At 38.6% G+C, this 18,051-nt stretch overlaps 1 protein-coding gene across 8 annotated transcripts in view; it reads right to left on the bottom strand.

The window, feature by feature from the left end:
• The window catches only part of Lrch3 (leucine rich repeats and calponin homology domain containing 3), a 96,807-nt gene that overhangs the window by 53,950 nt on the left and 24,806 nt on the right, over positions 1-18,051 (bottom strand). For all 8 annotated transcript variants that reach the window (XM_021209078.2, XM_021209079.2, XM_021209080.2 and 5 more), the window contains exons 2-4: positions 6,243-6,387; positions 4,722-4,848; positions 1,372-1,477 (exon numbers count right to left, since the gene is read on the bottom strand). In XM_021209078.2, the coding sequence (XP_021064737.1) occupies positions 1,372-1,477; positions 4,722-4,848; positions 6,243-6,387 (378 nt within the window). The remainder of the gene's footprint in view (positions 1-1,371; positions 1,478-4,721; positions 4,849-6,242; positions 6,388-18,051) is intronic.

Raw genomic sequence — 18,051 nt, 5'->3', positions numbered from 1 at the left:
GCTGAGGTACAGGCGCATCATACAAGACTCTTCCTTAGGTTTAAATACATATTCTGAAACAGTCATCAATTATTTTCTAGAATTTGCTTTGAATTGATCTAGAGGATTAGGAGGACACACACACACACACACTTTTTTTTTTTTAAAGATTTATTTATTTATTATATGTAAGTGCACTGTAGCTGACTTCAGACAACCCAGAAGAGGGCATCAGATCTCATTATGGATGGGTGTGAACCACCATGTGGTTGCTGGGATCTTACCCACTGATCCATCTCTCCAGCCCCCTATTTTTTTTTTTAATGGTGATTTTTATTTCTGGAAATTTTTTTATATAAATAAACTTTCGTGTGCCTGTCACATGCTACCACAATGATCGGCTCATGGTGATTCTTACACATGGAAGCTCATTTATGTCAGAAATTTTACATTACTAAACTATATTAATATAGTTTGCATTTAATTAAAAATGGTTCTCATTCTCATTTTCAGTCTTTCCTTTATGAACACTTGATGTGTTTTAATTTGTTTAATCATTCTGTCACTCAAATCCACACATCAGAATTTATGGACAACCTGTCCTCTCCTACAGACTCACTTCATTTGTTACTGCGAATCACCTTCACACACTTCAGCAGACTGAACGTTTCTAGTGAGGGATAAAATTACATTCAACTCCAACTCTACCGATCCTACTGAATTTCCACAGTGCATTAATAAAGAAATAAAGTAGACTAACGCATCACACCAGATACCCCTTCATTAAGTACACTACACCTCTCCCCACGGTTGTGCCTGGTTAAATTCACACCTACACTGCCATGAAGGATCAACTGCAATAGCTCAGGAGTCAAGAGGATGGAAAAATGGAATCACTGAGCAAGGGTTACCAAAATTTTTCTCTCAAGGTTTTGTTGTTTTGCTGGTGTTGGGGATTGAACCTCCACTCTCGAGTGCTAGCCAAGCGCTGCACCACTGAACTCCATGGCCTATCCCTCTTTTGTCTTTGTCTGTCTCCCTCTTGTCTCTCTCTGAAGACAGACAGGGTCTTGACGTGTTGCCCATCAAGACTCATGACTCCCCTCTCTGTAACTCTGGCCTTCAGAAAGGGTTACTCGGTAGGCCTGTATGGTGACCCTCCTGCCTTACCTTCTTGAGTAGCTAGGATAACAGGCCCATGCCAGGAGCCCAGATCGTCATAGTTTTCTAAAGTGCATGCTAGAGTAGATGATGCTAGCTAAATAAGTCATTAGAGCTTAAGTACGTACTGGCTCTAACTTGTACACAGTTTTGGCTTCTGCCCATCAGTCTGAGAGACCTTTAAAATAAAAAAACAAATACCAACAAAACAGTTATTTCATAGTTTCTTACCTTCAGGCAAGCGTACAAGATGATTTCTTCTTACATTAAAGTCTCTCAAGGCTTCCAGATTACCAATTTGGGAAGGTACAGTTTGAATTTCATTGCAGCTTACATCCTATTTCAAAGAGTACAAAGGTAAGATTATTTTAATCATAAAGTTACCTGCTTTAAACTATTACAAAATGAGATTAGATAATTTTCCTGGTGTTTATATGTGTGTGTGCATAAAATCATCTTGTACCTGAAAATAATTCAGTTTGTACTCTCTTTATTTTAATTTATAGGCTTTTTAATCCATTTTTTTATATAGGTTTATAAAAAATTTTGAAATTAAAATTATATGGCTTAAGTTATTAGTAGAAAGCCTAGAATACTAGATCAAATAAAAATGTTGGCAAAAAGGTAAAGCAGAAAAATTATATTTTATGTTATACTATTCTACTTAAAATTTTAATAATTTTAAATTATTAAAAGTTATTGTACAAGCCGGGTATAGTAGCACATGTCTTTAATCCCAACACAGAGGCAGGTAGATTTCTAAGTTCGAGCCCAGCCTGGTCTACAGAGTGAGTTCCAGGACAGCCAGGGCTGTACAGAGAAACCCTGTCTCGAAAAAAAAAAAAAAAAATGTACAGAAAAGCTGCCATTTTTCAAAGTACCAGTTAGATTGTTCAAAAATATAAAATTAAAGCGTAAGGAATGACTCTATTTTTATCCAACTGCATGTAAAGAGAAATACTAAAGCATACACAACTCAAAGCTATAGAAAAGCAGGCTGGTAGTATCCAGTCAATCTGAGTCTAATATACAGGATCCAGAGGCCTGCTGGTAGCTTGCTTAAAAGCTTGATTTCAATGGACTTGAAAGAGTGACTAGCTATAGCTTCCAAGATGAAAATATGCAAAGTCCCATAGTTCTGAGACTGGCCAGAATGATTTATAGGCCATGATCATGTGCAGCAGAAGGAGCTCACACTGTACTTGGATAGTGAGAAGCCTCCAGCACACTAGAGAAAGCAAAAGAGCACCATGTACAAAGCCGGGCCGCTCACCACGCAGCTGCGCCAGCCTTACACAGCCTTAAGGCTTTTATTACATTTACTATTTATTTGTGGGTCCGAGGCAGTAGGGGATATTGCTGAGTGTGGAGATCGGAGGACAGTTTGTGGGGTTTGGTTCTTCTCTACCACCTGAACTCAGGGACGGAATGAGGGTTGTCTGGCCCCAAACATTATTTTTATCTTTTTCAAAAGAGAAAAGAATATAATTTTCACCTTTCCTATTCATCAATGACTGAAGTAGGATCAAAAATTAGACTTTGAAGTCCAGTGCTTTAAGCATCAAATTTAAAAGGGGCAGTAAAAGAAGTTGAAAAGTCACAGAATGTGGGTCTGTGGCTAAGATTTTAGTACTTTATGCTGTATCTCTCAGAAAACACCCATGTCAATAGAAAGACATTTACTCTCACCCAGAAATGGAGGTGGGAAGGAAAGAGAGAAGGATGTGGTAAGAATAATACCATCAGGGAAACCAGAGTCTTTAAAGTTCCTCCCTCTGTCAGAAGTCCCCTGCATAACTGAGGGCATCAATTAGCACCTTCTCAAGAAAACTAACAGGAGTTTCTCAAACAGGCATCTATCTGCTGAGAACTCAGGGTTCTATAAGTAGTTAAAACATTTAATTGATTTGATGCTAAAAATTTGGGAAATTAAGGCAGGAAGACTGAGTTCAAGGGCAGTGCAGGTTATAAAGTACAACCTTTTTCAAAAAATATGATCAAAGAATATGATGAAAAATTTAAATAAAATAAATATAATAAATAAAATAAATTAAAATGGAAAAAATAAAGAAAAGAACTTAGAGTGTAAGTTATACCTACTTCCTGCTAACAAACCAAGTTCTAAAGAATGCCCCCAAAACATACATTTTGGGTTTTATTTCCAAACTCTAGCTAGCACAAAAATAGTAGCCTAAAATCCCAACTCTAGATTTAATGTCTGTGAATTTTTAACATATAACCTGTTATATTTAAAGTCCTCCTACCAAAGTAATCTAATTTGTCTAGCTAGATTTATACCTTTCTTTAAAAAAAAAGATTTATTTTATGTATATGAGTACAATGTAGCTGTCAGACACTCCAGGAAAAGGCATCGAATCCCATTACAGATGGTTGTGAGCCACTGTGTGGTTGCTGGGAATTGAACTCAGGACCTTTAAAAGAGCAGTCAGTGCTTTTAACCTCTGAGCCATCGCTCCAGTCCTGTACCTTTCTTTTTCTGTTTACAACCATCTTTATTGATAAACTATATTTCTAAATCTCAATGGACACAGTTGCATTTGATCATTTCAAGTAATGCAGGACAGGCTTTAGTTCAAGGAGGCTGATTTCCAATCCTAAGGTGGCACAGCCTCTGGCAAATTATGTCGCATGAGTACTAGTTTCCTAGCTATAAAATGCAGACCATATTAGTCCAGCTTATAATATAATTGTGGGGATATAAACAGTTTACCTCCTAAACTAACTCAAAACATAAATCATTAAGAGATGGTTTCCTGGGCAGGGCAGTAGTGGGGCACACCTTTAAGCCTAGCACTTGGGAGGTAGAGGAAAGCAGATCTCTGTGAGTTCAAGGCCAGCCTAGTTTAGAACAAAGTTCTAGGACAGCAAAAGCTACACAGAACAATCCTGTTTTGACATAAACAAACAAACAAACAAAGATAGTTTCTTGTGTATTCACAAATAATAGTAGATGAAGTTTAATAGTATCTTAGAAAATATGTAATAGCAAATTATAGTTGGCTACATATTCCAAAGGTATGGCAAGAAAACAAACATACAAAAAAAATCAAAGAGTAACTTTTGGAATGCCCATTCATTTATGAAGGTTAATAAATATCATAAAAATATTGATATAAAAATTTGAAAACTCAGTCAGGCAGTGGTGGCGCACGCCTTTAATCCCAGCACTTGGGAGGCAGAGGCAGGCGGACTTCTGAGTTCCAGACCAGCCTGGTCTACAGAGTTCCAGGACAGCCTGGGCTACACAGGGAAACCCTATATCGAAAAACCAAAATAAATAAATAAATAAATAAATAAAAAAAATGAAAACTCAACTACATTATTAACTTATGTCTCAAAGGTTTAGTAATATACAAATCATTTAATACTGAATAGAAAATAACCAATGACATTTTCCTATTTTGTGTGGTGATATTAAGATTTGTACATTGAAGTCTTTCTTAATTAAACTGTCAAGTCAATGCTATAAAATTACTTTAAAAACAACCTTAATATTTGATTTTTATTATATAGAAGACTACAGGTATATTGGACAATCAAAAAATGAAATGTTAACTTACAAGTTCCGTCAAATGTCTGAGATGTCCAATTTCTTCAGGAAGCGAGACCAATTTGTTATTGCTAGCGATTAAGACTTTCAGTGGTAAGTTACACAAGTGGACTGGCAATGTTGACAGTTGGTTTCGACTAAGTGAGTAAGTAAAGACAGAGCGGTCAGATACCACTGAAGAAAAATATCTCCATGTTTCATTTTAGATACAAAACTAAGTCTTACAAAGAATAATAAATAGGATACTAGATTTGAGTTCTGTCAGCTGAATCAATTCCCTGCATTATCATGTAAATTTAACCCCCATAATAATTCTTTTAGAGCCATGTCTTTGCCTATTTTCAAGATCTTTTTTGTTGTTTAATATATTTCATGGACCTTAAAAAAAAATTTTAAGCCGGCGATGGTGGCGCACGCCTTTAATTCCAGCACTCGGGAAGCAGAGGCAGGCAGATTTCTGAGTTCGAGGCCAGCCTGGTCTACAAAGTGAGTTCCAGGACAGCCAGGGCTACACAGAGAAACCCTGTCTTGAAAAAAACCAAAAAAAAAAAAAAATTAATCCAATAATAATCTACTGCTATATGTTTATTAAGAAAAATAGTTAACATTTACAGAAAATTTCTCTAGTGTTATTTTTAATGAGAAGATTTTAAAACTGTTAGAACTAAATATATATATAAGGAGTGAATCTTATGTTTTAAGGTTTTATTTTTATTTTTAATTAAGTGTCTATGTGTGTGTCAGAGTGGGTTTATGGGTGTGAGTGCAGCACCCAAAGCAGCCAGAAGAGGGCATCCAATTCCCCTGGAGCTGCAATTACAGGCAGTTGCGAGCTGTCTGACAAGGATGCTAGGAACTGGACTCAAGTTCCCTGAAAAAGCAGTATACACTTTCAACGATGGAGTCATCTCACCAGCCCCAGGGATGGATTGTTTTTTAAGGAATATAAACTGGGCACCAAAATATTTCCATGGTCCAATGAGATGGCTCAGTAAATAAAGGTAATTTCTATATAAATATGGCAACCTGAATTTAATCCCTGGAACCCATACAAAAGTGGAAGTAGAGAACCGATTCCACAAGGCTGTCCTCTGCCTCTGCATGCATTACAGCACACACACACACACACACACACAATAAAAGTAACAATGTAGTGTGTGTGTGTGTGTTGCTGGGGACTGAACCCAGTGTCTTGAGTATGCCAGGCTAATGTTCCGACAGCTAAGCTGTATCCCAGGCCATCAGACCTAGTATTTACTTGATAAAGTTAATTTGAAAATGAAACTGGAGAACCACATCTGCAAGACTTCTACAGGCCTATCAAACTAACAGCTAGTAGAGTCTATTAATTATGCAAAGCTAAAAATAAACAGAGAAACAAGAGAGACTTGGGAGAAAAGTTACTATATCCTAAGAACATATCAGAAACTGCTGGTGTGAACAGAGAAGTAACTGCAAATATTTTAGTAACTGAAAGGAAAAAATTAAAGGTCATATAAAACCACTTTTTCCAAAAGAATAGCATTCTTACCTAATATTTAGGAATGTCAGAGCTTGTAAGTTTAGAACAGCCTCTGGGATATACCGGATACAATTCTGGTATAGGTTAAGACTTTCCAGAGAAACAAAGTGACATGCTTCCATAGGAATTTCTGAGAGGCGATTTCGTGACAGATCTGAAAGAAAATATAAAGGCTTAAAAACAATCTTTGGAACTTGTTTTACTGAAATTAGTTAGTATGCTTCATAATTACTTGACTTCTCCATAATTCCTATTGTGGAAACTGGTTCAATATAAGCATTGAAACATTTATTAACTGGCAAAGTAACCCATTAAACACACTCCTTTAAACTGGTGCTAGAAAGTGTTTCCTTTTCACTATCCACACACACTAAAAATAAAATTGTTATTCTTTGTAAGTAATACACATTCTAAGACACTGACCACTCATTTTATCAAAGCTGCATCACTAAGTTCCAGACGTCATCAGATACAAAAATACCCACCTTCCTATGTGTGTATGAGAGAGAAGGGTGGGGAGGGTGAGAGAGAAGGTCATGATGTGTTCGTGGGGGCGAGAGAACAGTGTAGGTTTTTCAGTGTAGGTTTCTCCATCCACTGAAGGATGTCAGGGCTGGCCAGTAAGTGCCTTTTTATCAACTGAACCATGTCCAACTCTTTACTAAAGAAAGTTACAGTTCTTTGTTAAAACACACCCAGGAATCTTTTTTGGTCCCAATGACACAATGTGAGCCTCAATAAAAATAGTAGTTGAAGGGCTAGAGAAATGGCTCACTAGTTAAGAATACTTGCTGCTTTTCTAAAGGACCACCAGAGTTTGGTTCCTAGAATCCACAATGGGTAGATCAAAACTGCCTGTAACTCTAGCTCTAGGGGATACGATGCCTTCTTCTGGTCTCTGTAGGCTAGTGCGTGTTCATGCATACGCGCGCGCACACACACACACACACACACACACAGACCCTTTTTTTATTTTTTCGTTTTTCAAAACAGAGTGCAAGATCACCTCCCACCTTAAATTTTTAAAAAACTTTTTCAAAAAAGTGAATAAAATCCATTATACACATTAATTCATAATTTTAAAATGATATATTGCCCCAAAGAGACAGAGAACCAATTCATTAGCTTATGAACTGATTAAAAGAATTAACCAGGGCTGGTGAGATGGCTCACCGGGTAAGAGCACCCGACTGCTCTTCCAAAGGTGCAGAGTTCAAATCCCAGCAACCACATGGTGGCTCACAACCATCCTTAACAAGATCTTACTCCCTCTTCTGGAGTGTCTGAAGACAGCTACAGTGTACTTACATATAATAAATAAAATAAATCTTTTAAAAAAAAGAATTAACCATTTATTTTGCCTTTTCTATGTGAAGATATCACTGAGTAACCTAGATATTCTAACCAAAGAGTTAAATGATGAAAATAGTCTAGTTACAGGTTAAAAAAAAAACAAAAACAAAAACAAAAACAAAAGCAAACAAACCAGCGTATCAGTATTTTCAACTCCCAATGAATTAATGAATATAGAGCATAAGCGACTATCAATTTTAAGAATAATTTTTTTTTTTTTTTTTGCTTGTGTGTGTGTGTGGGGGGTGTCCTGGGGACTGAATTCAGGTTGCCAGGATGGGCAGCAGAGCCTTTGCCCCACAGAGCACCTCACTGGATCCCAGTGGCTATCTTTATAAAAGGTCAGAACATGGGGGCACAAATCTGTAATCCCAGCATTCAGGAGCTTGAGACAGATTTTGAGTTTGAGGCTAGCCTTGGGCTGCATCCAGAGATCCTATCTCAAGACAACAACAAAACAGGAATGAAGGAGCCAGCTGAGATGGCTTGGTGGGTAAATGCACTTGTTTACATACTTTGCCTGAGTTCGCTCTCTGGATGCCATGGAGGAGGGAAAGAACTCCTGAAATGTACTCACTGCCTCCACGTGTGCCATGGCATGCATATGCCTGCTCGCTTGGACTGATACCCCGGCCCACTCTCCCTGCCTGCCCCTCAACTAATTATCACACACACACACACACAAACACACACACACACAGAGAGAGAGAGAGAGAGAGAAAGAGAGAGAGAGAGAGAGAGAGATACACACGAGGAAAGAGAGGAGGGAAAAGAACACAGGCAATCAGAAACTGTGTCTCTTACTAAAGAAAACCAACCAATCAACCTGACTGCATTTGCTCTAGCTTCTAGCTCACCTGTCCACTCAGGAACGCAGAGACCCACCCTCCCATGTCCATCTAGTCAGCTAAACACACCGCGCGGGAATTCCTGGTGAGAACTCTGACTAGGAAAAGCTGTGGGTGGAGGACTAGGATAACCCACCCGTGCCTCCTGCGTATCTGCAAGGGTCTCGTCTAACTGCAGTCAGGGGTACATTTTGGGCAGGTGTGGGCACACTACTCTCTCAGTAATCTCTAGATGTTACTTTACTACTTTCTCATCCAAGCATATGACAGAGAGGAAGGGTGGGAAAGACTGGGGGTGGGGGGATAGAAAGAGAGAAGAGGAGGAGGAGGGAAAGGGAGGGAGAGGAGGAGGGAGAGACAAAGTGAGGAAGGAAAAAAAGCGCATGCACACTTTGCATAGGTGTGAAGCTCAGAGGATGACTGGCTGGAGCTGGTTCTCTCTGACCTCTCAGGTTCTGGGAAGCTAACTCGGGGTGTGAGGCTTGGCACCGAGTGCACCTGCTCACTAGGCCATCTTGCTGCCCTCCAGCAATTTCAATCCTTCTTCCAGACCGGAAAGGTCCCCTGCACTGTACCCTCACGCGTGGCGCCTCCACTTGCTGTCTTTGCATGTTTTTCTGTTCACTGGACTCTTCTACAGAATCCCCTGAGTCACAACTATGAGGATTTCTATAGAAATGCTCTGTATAAATTATCATAGTTCTCATTTAAAAATTCTTTTATGCTATAATTAGAAGCATGCTACTCTGTTCTCCTGAGACTTGACTTGTTTGTCTTTCCCAGTCATTGGCTCTACTTCTACAGTCAGCTTATTCCACACACTTTCTTCATTCATATTCTTGTCCGATGTTCTGAGGTAAACAGTTTAGCTGACGATTTTTCTCTATCAGCTAATGGGTTTCCTCATCCTCAAAGCTCAAGTCATACCACAAGGGTACAATGAGCGATGGTTCACACTAGAATAGTAGAAGCAATGAGGTGCTGGCATTAAGATTTCCTTCTGTGAGCTCAATGGTTGTGATCACCACCATCTTCAAAAGCTTCTGATCCCCATTTCTCAGGGCCACTGCTCCAGAGAATCCTATGCTCCCCAAGGAAGTCTCCTGCTTGCCTACCAAGTGGCTGTAATCTAAGAAAGAGACCACCATCTTGCCTAAGCACCTCCTAAACGCACACACTGTCTTGTGAATGTAAAAAGCAATTGTGTAAAGGCAAGTTTCACGTAACAATGATCTTGAGGAAAGTAAATATAGACCCTCTTCTTCCCAAAGAATTACAACATAAAATTATTCATAATTTTATGTATTTAAGGATAAACACTTTGCATACAATCACATATTGTGAATGTCTTTAGTACAAAGTACAATAATTACTTTATCAACTACAATTTAATTCAATTTTAAAAGCTGGAAGAATAAAAGGAATTATTAATGTCAATTATAAAATGCTTCAATATGGGGCCGGAGAGATGTCTCAGCAGTTAAGAGCACTGGCTGTTCTTCCAGAGGACTTGGGTTTGATTCCCAGTACTCATATGGTGGCTCATAACCATCTATAACTCTAGTCCTAGGGGATCTGACTCCTTCTTCTTGTCTTTGAAAGCACCATGCACTCACATGATACACAAATATACATGCAAACACAACACCCATTTACTTTTTGATGAAGGCTAACCTTGAATACAGTATTCTGCCTTAGTATTTCTAGTGTTGTGATTGCAGATGTATACCACATTTGGTGTGGTGGTTTGAATTTGCTTGGCCCATAAGGAATGGTACTGTTCTGAGGTATGGTCTTGTTAGAGGAAGTGTGTCATTGTAGGGGTGGGCTTTGAGGCTCCACCCAGTATGGAAGAGTCAGTTTCTCCTGGCTGCAGTCAAATCAAGATGCAGAACTCTCAGCTCCTCATGCACCATGCCTGCATGACAGCAAGGACCAACATCCAAGAAATCCCGCCTCTGCCTCCCTAGTTAGCTAAAGGTATGCATCTGTTGCACCAGGCTCCTGGGAATTCTTAACCTATTATCTTGGCTTCCAGGTCCTTTGCATTTCTTCTTGTGTTTTAAAATGAACTTGCTAAATCTCAAAGAAAGAACACTTTTTGAGAGCTTTTCCAAATCACAACAATTCCAACAATGTGGGAAGACAAAACATCCTTACAACACTGAGCCTTTCAGTCGCTCATCTCCCCAGCAAAGACACACTTTAACAATTCAGGTAAAGCCTCATAATTTGTCTTAGAGACTTTACAAAAGTCGGTATATTCCCAGATTCTACTATTTCGTGAGTGACATATTTCTAACCACTTGTTACACAGAGAAGTAAAATAATTGTCCTATGTTGATTTCGTATCTGACAGCCCTGGTAAACTTTTAGTTCAAAACTTGTCTGCTGATCCCTTCAGACTGTTTCCATGGCGCTATGAATAACGGAGCCTTTGTTTCTTCCTCTGTGCTTCTCATGTATTTACGCAACTTCCTCACCCTGTTTGTTAGAACATCAAGTATAATGCTGAATAAAAGAATTATCTTTTTTGTTACTAATTTCAAGTGTTTTCTTTGTTGACTCTGTATGAAATTAAGACAACTTTCTAAATTTGCTAAGGCTTTTATTGGTAATAGATGTTAAATGTATTAATAATTTTTATTCCTCTATTGAGATAATCATGATCATATGATTTTATATTTCATCAGATTAATATGGAATTTTCATTTTTCCTTTTTTTCCTTTTTTTCCTTTTTTTTGCAAAGATAGATTCATTAAGAAAATGTGAGAAAGAACTCCCAAGAGTAGAAAGAAACCTGAGGGAGGAAGTTTCCATTTTGACTTTTTACTATGCCATTATTTTATTCTTTTTGTGAAGAATTCTTATCCTCATAAATCTTTCATTCTATTAATATAGATGAGACCAATTTTCTTTTTCTTTCTTTTTTTTTTTTGGTTTTCTCGAGACAGAGTTTCTCTGTGTAGTCCTGGCTGTCCTGGAACTCACTCTGTAGACCAGGTTGGCCTCGAACTCAGAAATCTGCCTGTTTCTGCCTCCCAAGTGCTGGGATTAAAGGCATGCGCCACCACGCCCGGCTGAGACCAATTTTCTAATGTCAAAGAAATTTTATAATAACCTTGAAGTAAAGTGTGATGGTTAATATTCACTGTCAACTTGGTTAGACTGAGAACTACCAAAGAATACCTCTGGGTATTCTTTGCATTTCTTCCCAGAAAGGTTTAACAAGAAGGGAGGACCCACCCTGAATGTGGGTGGCACTGCTGACCAGGTGGGTCTCAGACAGAATGAACAGATGAAAGGGGGGCAGAGCACCTGCATTACCTTTCTGGCTTCCCAGATCTGGATGGAGTGTGACTGCCCTAAGCTCCCGCTGTCATGGCCACTCCATGATGGGCTGCACTGTGTTGCAGCAACGAGGAAAGTAACTAACACAACCCCGAGCTCTCTGACACAAGTCCTTACCAGGCTGTCCACCTCTACTGGATATCCTTTATACGAGACTAAGCTTGTTAACATGCACTTCAAGTTTTTTATGTCATCATGAATTATTGTATTACTCTCATCAATTTGGATTGGGAGCATTCCCTCCTTTTCTCTTGACTGAAAGGGTTATGTAGGTTTCAAATTATTATTGTTATTTTTAAAGCTTGTTAAAATTTGCTGGTAAAGCCATCCATCTAAACTTAGAGTCTTCCTTGAAGAATTACTCTTCTGGTTGGGTTTCTTTATTATTTTAAGATCATTTAGGCCTTGTATTTTCTTGAATCAGTTTTAAATTATGTTCTAGGAGTTTGCTGGTTTTGTTTTGTTTTCTGCTTCTATTTTCATTTAGAATGAGCTCTTTTGATGTGGTCAGGGCTGATCTTGATTTGTAGTCTCAATCCTCTCTCCTCAGCCTCAGAAACAACTTGGGACCACAGGAGTTTTTTGTTTGTTTGTTTGTTTGGTTGTTTGGTTTGGTTTTTGGTTTTTGAATACGGAATTTCTCTGTGTAGTCCTAGCTATCCTGGAATTCACACTGTAGATCAAGCTGGGCTCAAACTCACAGAGGATCCACTTGCCTCCGCCTCCCGAGTGCTGGGACTAAAGGTGTGCGTCATCCCTGCCCAGTGACCACGGGCATTTTTGTCATCATGCTTGCTTAGCTGTCTGCTACTGTTATTGGCATAAAGTTATTCAAAATATCCTGTGTTTATAAACTTTTACAGTATCTATAGTGATTTCCCCTGCTATATTCTTTTGCTTTGGTTATTTATACCTTCTTTTTTGATAAGAGCATCTTAAGTTTATACAAAATCACTAGCATTTTCTTTGCCTTTCTTCAATGCTAGGGTTGAGCTGGTGTATTCTAGAGAAGTGCTCTGTCACTCAGCCACAGCCCCTCCCCACCATTAACTTTTGCTTGGTTAGCCTGTGCATCACAAACATGTGGTTTTTATTTTGTTCATTTCTGATCTTTATTGCATCTCTTCTATCAAGAGAGATCTTTTTTTTTAATTTATTGAGCCATTTAGCCCACTAAATTTTAATTATTTTTCAAATATATGCATTTAAAGCTATAACAACAGGTATAATGGCACATGGCTTCAATGTTAGGTAAAAAGCAGGGTAAACCCCAGGCCAGCTGTGGTTACATAGTAAGTCACCTGCCTTAAAAACAACAAAAAAAGCAAGCTATAACCTCTCAGGAGACATCGGCAGGCGAGTTCCAGGCCAATAGACCAGCCAGGGCTGCATAATGAGACCCTGTCTTTAAGAAAAAGGTGTATGGGGGGAGTCCAAAAAAACTATAAATTTTCTTTACTACTGGTGTTTTTATTTCATAAGCCTTTAATAATGTACTATAATAGCTTTATTAGGATATTATTAAAGATATTGGTATCCTAATTTTCATTATTATTTGACTCATTCTATTAAAAGTACTGCTTAACTGCCAAACATAAGGACATCCTAGTTATATTTTGTTAATAATTTTTAACTGTAATAAATATATCTGATTTTAATCCTTTGATTTTTGCTCAGATTTCCTTATGATTCAGCAAATGGCCAAACATATAAATATTTCATGAGTCTGAAAAGACCTCTACACCAGACCTAATTAATGTTCCAGTTAAGTCTATATGTCACATTTACTTATTTGATAATATTCACTCAATACTTGTCATCATTTTTATTAGTTTTTTCTATCAATTGCTAGCAGAGAGGGTATATTACATTCTTTTACTATTGTTGCTACCTGGTCCCCCCCCCCTTGTTGTCTCCCCTTTCCCTTCCCTCCCACCCCTGCCCCCTTCTCTGAGGCCCAGGCTAGCCTTGGGTTCACTATATAACCAAGTCCCAAGTGCTGGGATTACAGGTGTGTACCATACTCGGCTTATCTGACAGGACTTTTAACTGAAAAGCATGGTTTAATAACATTACTCATTATGGTTGGATAGACAAAAGGGTCACATGACAGGCACAACTTCACTGTCTTTAAATTACTTATGCTTTCTTCCTTTTTACTATCAGGGTTTAATTTATGTTCAAAGTGGCGGTGCATCTTGATTCTTGGCAAATAGTTATGATTTTATCAAAAATTCAAATTAAGGAAATAAAGATAAATAATAAATTGTAATTGATACAGAACATTTCCATGTATAGAAAATACTGTGATTCTGTATGTCAAGTCAATGCTTGAAAACTGCCCATTTCACCACAAGGGAAAAAATATTTTTCAGCTTTTACATTGTTTTATTTCTAGTTTTACTCAGGCTGCCAGGAACTTCAGATCCTCCTGCCTCAGATTCTTGAATGCAGGGATTACAAGCACAAAAGATGCCTATTTCTTAACTACAGAGGGCTACTTTTACACAGAAACACTGCTAAAATTTTATATATTTTCTAATGTGTAGCATTTCTAGTAGTTCCTGTCTTTGAGCACGATTTATTTTTCTTTTTTCTTCCCCCCCCAGCTCCCCCCACCCCCACCCCAGACAGCTCTGTGTAACCCTAGCTATCCTGGTAGACCAGGCTGTCATTAAACTCTGAGATTCTCCTGTCTCTGTTGTCTCCGTGTTGGGATTAAAGGTGTGTGCCACCACCACCTGGCATGCATGGTGCTTTTATTTATGTACTTGCTTTAGTTGGAATTCTAAAACCGTTCTTTTTTTTTTTTTTTTTAAAGATTTATTTATTATTATATCTAAGTACACTGTAGCTGTCTTCAGATGCACCAGAAGAGGGTGTCAGATCTCATTGTGAGCCACCATGTGGTAGCTGGGATTTGAATTCAGTACCTTCGGAAGAGCAGTCGGTCTCTTAACCACTGAGTCATCTCACCAGCCCCCGAAACCATTTTGAACAGCTTTCTTTTTTTCCCCAAACCTAATCCTACCAGTTTCTTGGTCCAATGATGAATCCTTTAATCTCATCCCCTCTATCACTGCTTCTTGGGTCTATTCTGAATCAAGCTAAATGACTCGGAGAACTTCTTCACATAGAACAAAACACAGGGCTGGAGAGATGGTTCAGTGGTTAAGAGCACTGACTGCTCTTCCAGAGGTTCTGAGTTCAATTCCCAGCAACCACATGGTGGCTCACAACCATCCGTAATGAGATGTGATGCCCTCTTCTGTTGTGTCTGAAGACAGTTACAGTGTACTCATCACATAAATAAAATTAATAAATAAATCTTTAAAAAAAAGAATAAAACACAAAGATGAAAGCATAAGTCAGTTTCCCATGTTTGATTTATCGGAAAAAAAAAAAAAAAGGAAAGAAAGAAAGAGAAAAGAAATACCGAGACTTCCCCAAATCATAGACCATCACTGCCCTGATCACTGGCCACCCCAAGGAACTAACAGTATATTCGCTATTTTTTGCTTTTACAAAAGAAAAAAAAACCCACAAACTATAAAGGTTTACGTTAAAATGTTTCAGATATTTCCACTATTCTTCAGTAAAGTTCAGGGAAAGGAGAGGCTACTGCATCTTGTGCAGCTAGAGCACGCTCCTCCACTGCACATCCACAGTACTATGGCACAGACCTCTGAGGCTCCATCTCGCTGTCAATGTAACCAATCATCTGCTGTTCTCCTGACTGCGGCCCAATGGAGACTGCCAAGTACTATAAAAGCCGCTGTCTGGATCATCAACAACTTTGCAATTAAACTATCAAGTTACCTCTGTGTATCACATCCTGAGTCTTGGTCTTCCAAATGCATTTTTGTCTAATGACAGTGTGTAATCCAACGACTACACCAATCTTTGGCACGGCCTTTGGATATTTTATTTAGCCGAACAAGGCAGGAAAAGGCCTATTTAGGCCTGATACAAATACAAGAACATTTTTGGACTAGGAAAAGATGAAACTCTCAATTAATTAAAAGAAATATTTCTATTCCTCTCCAGGATCTAGCTGGAAAAGTGTAGTCCCCATTTTTTTTTTAAATCAGGGAAACTTGTTTTGTGACAGATAAAGATCATTACAGAAAGCCACAACTAATTAAAATACTGAATTGTGGAGCCAAATTAAACCGATACATCTACAAGACAACTCCTGTAGCTCAGGAATAATCATGGAAGAGAAGACAGACAGAGTCTAAGAGCCAGAGGAACTGGAGGTTTATTGTGAAATTGTGTCTCCTAGAAATGGCAGAAGCTACACCTATACAGTATTTGCAACATGGCTACCTAAACATGACCTGAATATGGACAACACAGATAGACATGCTAACATGGACAAGCGAAAGCTCAAGAGTCTTCAACCATACAAAAAACTAGAGGCAACTGTGGTGATTTGAATGTGCTTGGCCCATGGGAAGTGGCACTATTAGGGGTGTGGTCTTGTTGGAGGAAGTGTCTCCTCATAGCTGCCTTTAGATCAAGATGGAGAACTCTCTTGATCCTCCAGCACCAAGTCTCCTGCATAATGCCATGCTTCCTACCATGATGATAAAGAACTGAGCCTCTGAAATTGTAAGTTACCCTAGTCACATTGTTTTCTTTATAAAAGTTGTCATGGTCATGGTATCTCTTCATATCAATTAAACACTAAGACAGCAACTAAAGAAAGCTGGGAGAAGGAGACCATCACAGAGAAACCACTAGACACAAATCCTGGCGAGCCTGTCCCAACAAGATACATCTCTACCACAGCTCCTGCACCTACAGCTCAGGGAACAACTCTGAAGGTAGGAAAGAAAGCTACAAGAGCCGGAATACTTCTTAAGAAGCCTGCTGTAAAACACCTCTCGTAGAAATAAACAAGAACAGAACAATGGTATCGGTAAATAAGTTAACATGGAACAGTAAATTTTCATGGGGTCCTACCCTAGACAAAGAACTACAGGCTACTAATGACTGCTAGAAGATGAATTTACCCTCTCAGAGGGATGAGCCTCTGACTGGTTGTCCAATGCAGAGTAGGCAATCCTGACACTCACTCTCTCTCTTCTCTCTCTCTCTCTCTCTCTCTCTCTCTCTCTCTCTCTCTCTCTCTATATATATATATATATATATATATATATATATATATATATATATACACACACACAAAGAGACACACACACACACACAGCACCAAGGAAAATGGAATCAACAGGTTGTATTTTATACACACACACCATATGTATATACACATAGGTAACAATAAATAAAAGGAAGAAGAGGCCAACAACTGAGATTGGAGGAGGACAGGGAAGAGGTTTGAGGGATAGTAGTTGGGAGGGGCTAGAAGGAGGAAAGGAAAGTGCTGCATTCTATTTCAATTAAAACATTAATGGGCTGGTGAGATGGCTCAGTGGATAAGAGCACCCGACTGCCCTTCCAAAGGTCCTGAGTTCAAATCCCAGCAACCACATGGTGGCTCACAGCCATCTGTAACGAGATCTGACTCCCTCTTCTGGAGTGTCTGAAAACAGCTACAGTGTACTTACATGTAATAAATAAATAAAACATTTTTAAAAAAATTTTAAAAAAGAGAAATATTCAGTGAAAAATGCTCTAAGTAATCTTTTTTTACAATTAAAATCCTGATTATTTTCTTTAAAAAAACCCCACAGTTTCAACATTAAACACATTTCAAAAATAATCATTTTGTTTTTAAATATACTAAGTGAAAAAGCCCTAAACAATAGTTTTTTTTAAAAATCTTTGGGACTGGTGAGATGGCTCAGTGGTTAAGGGTAATGACTGCTCTTCCAGAGGTCCTCAGTATGATTCCAGCAACCACATGGTGGCTCACAACCATCTGTAATGGGATCTGATGCCCTCTTCTGGTGTGTGTCTGAAGACAGCTACAGTGTGCTTATATATAACAATTAAATCTTTAAAAAAAAATCTTTAAGGGCATAAGAACCACTAAAACCAAACAACAACAATCAACCAAAAAAAAAAAAAGGTACAGTAAACGTTTGAAACAAAAATTGTATGGAGCTGAAGCGATGGCTCATCAGTTAAGAGCTCTTGGTTGTTCTTTTATGGCCTTGGGTTCAATTCCCAGTGCCCTCATGGCAGCACATAACTGCCTATAACTCCAATCTGAGGGATCTGACAGCCCCTCTTGACTTCCAGGGGCACTGTATGCACACATGCATGCAGACATACATGTAGGTGAACATCCATAATC

This window comes from Mus pahari, chromosome 12 (genome assembly GCF_900095145.1).
Source record: "Mus pahari chromosome 12, PAHARI_EIJ_v1.1, whole genome shotgun sequence".
In the NCBI taxonomy this organism is placed as follows: Eukaryota; Metazoa; Chordata; class Mammalia; order Rodentia; family Muridae; genus Mus; species Mus pahari.
This window is presented reverse-complemented; position numbering and strand designations above follow the sequence as displayed.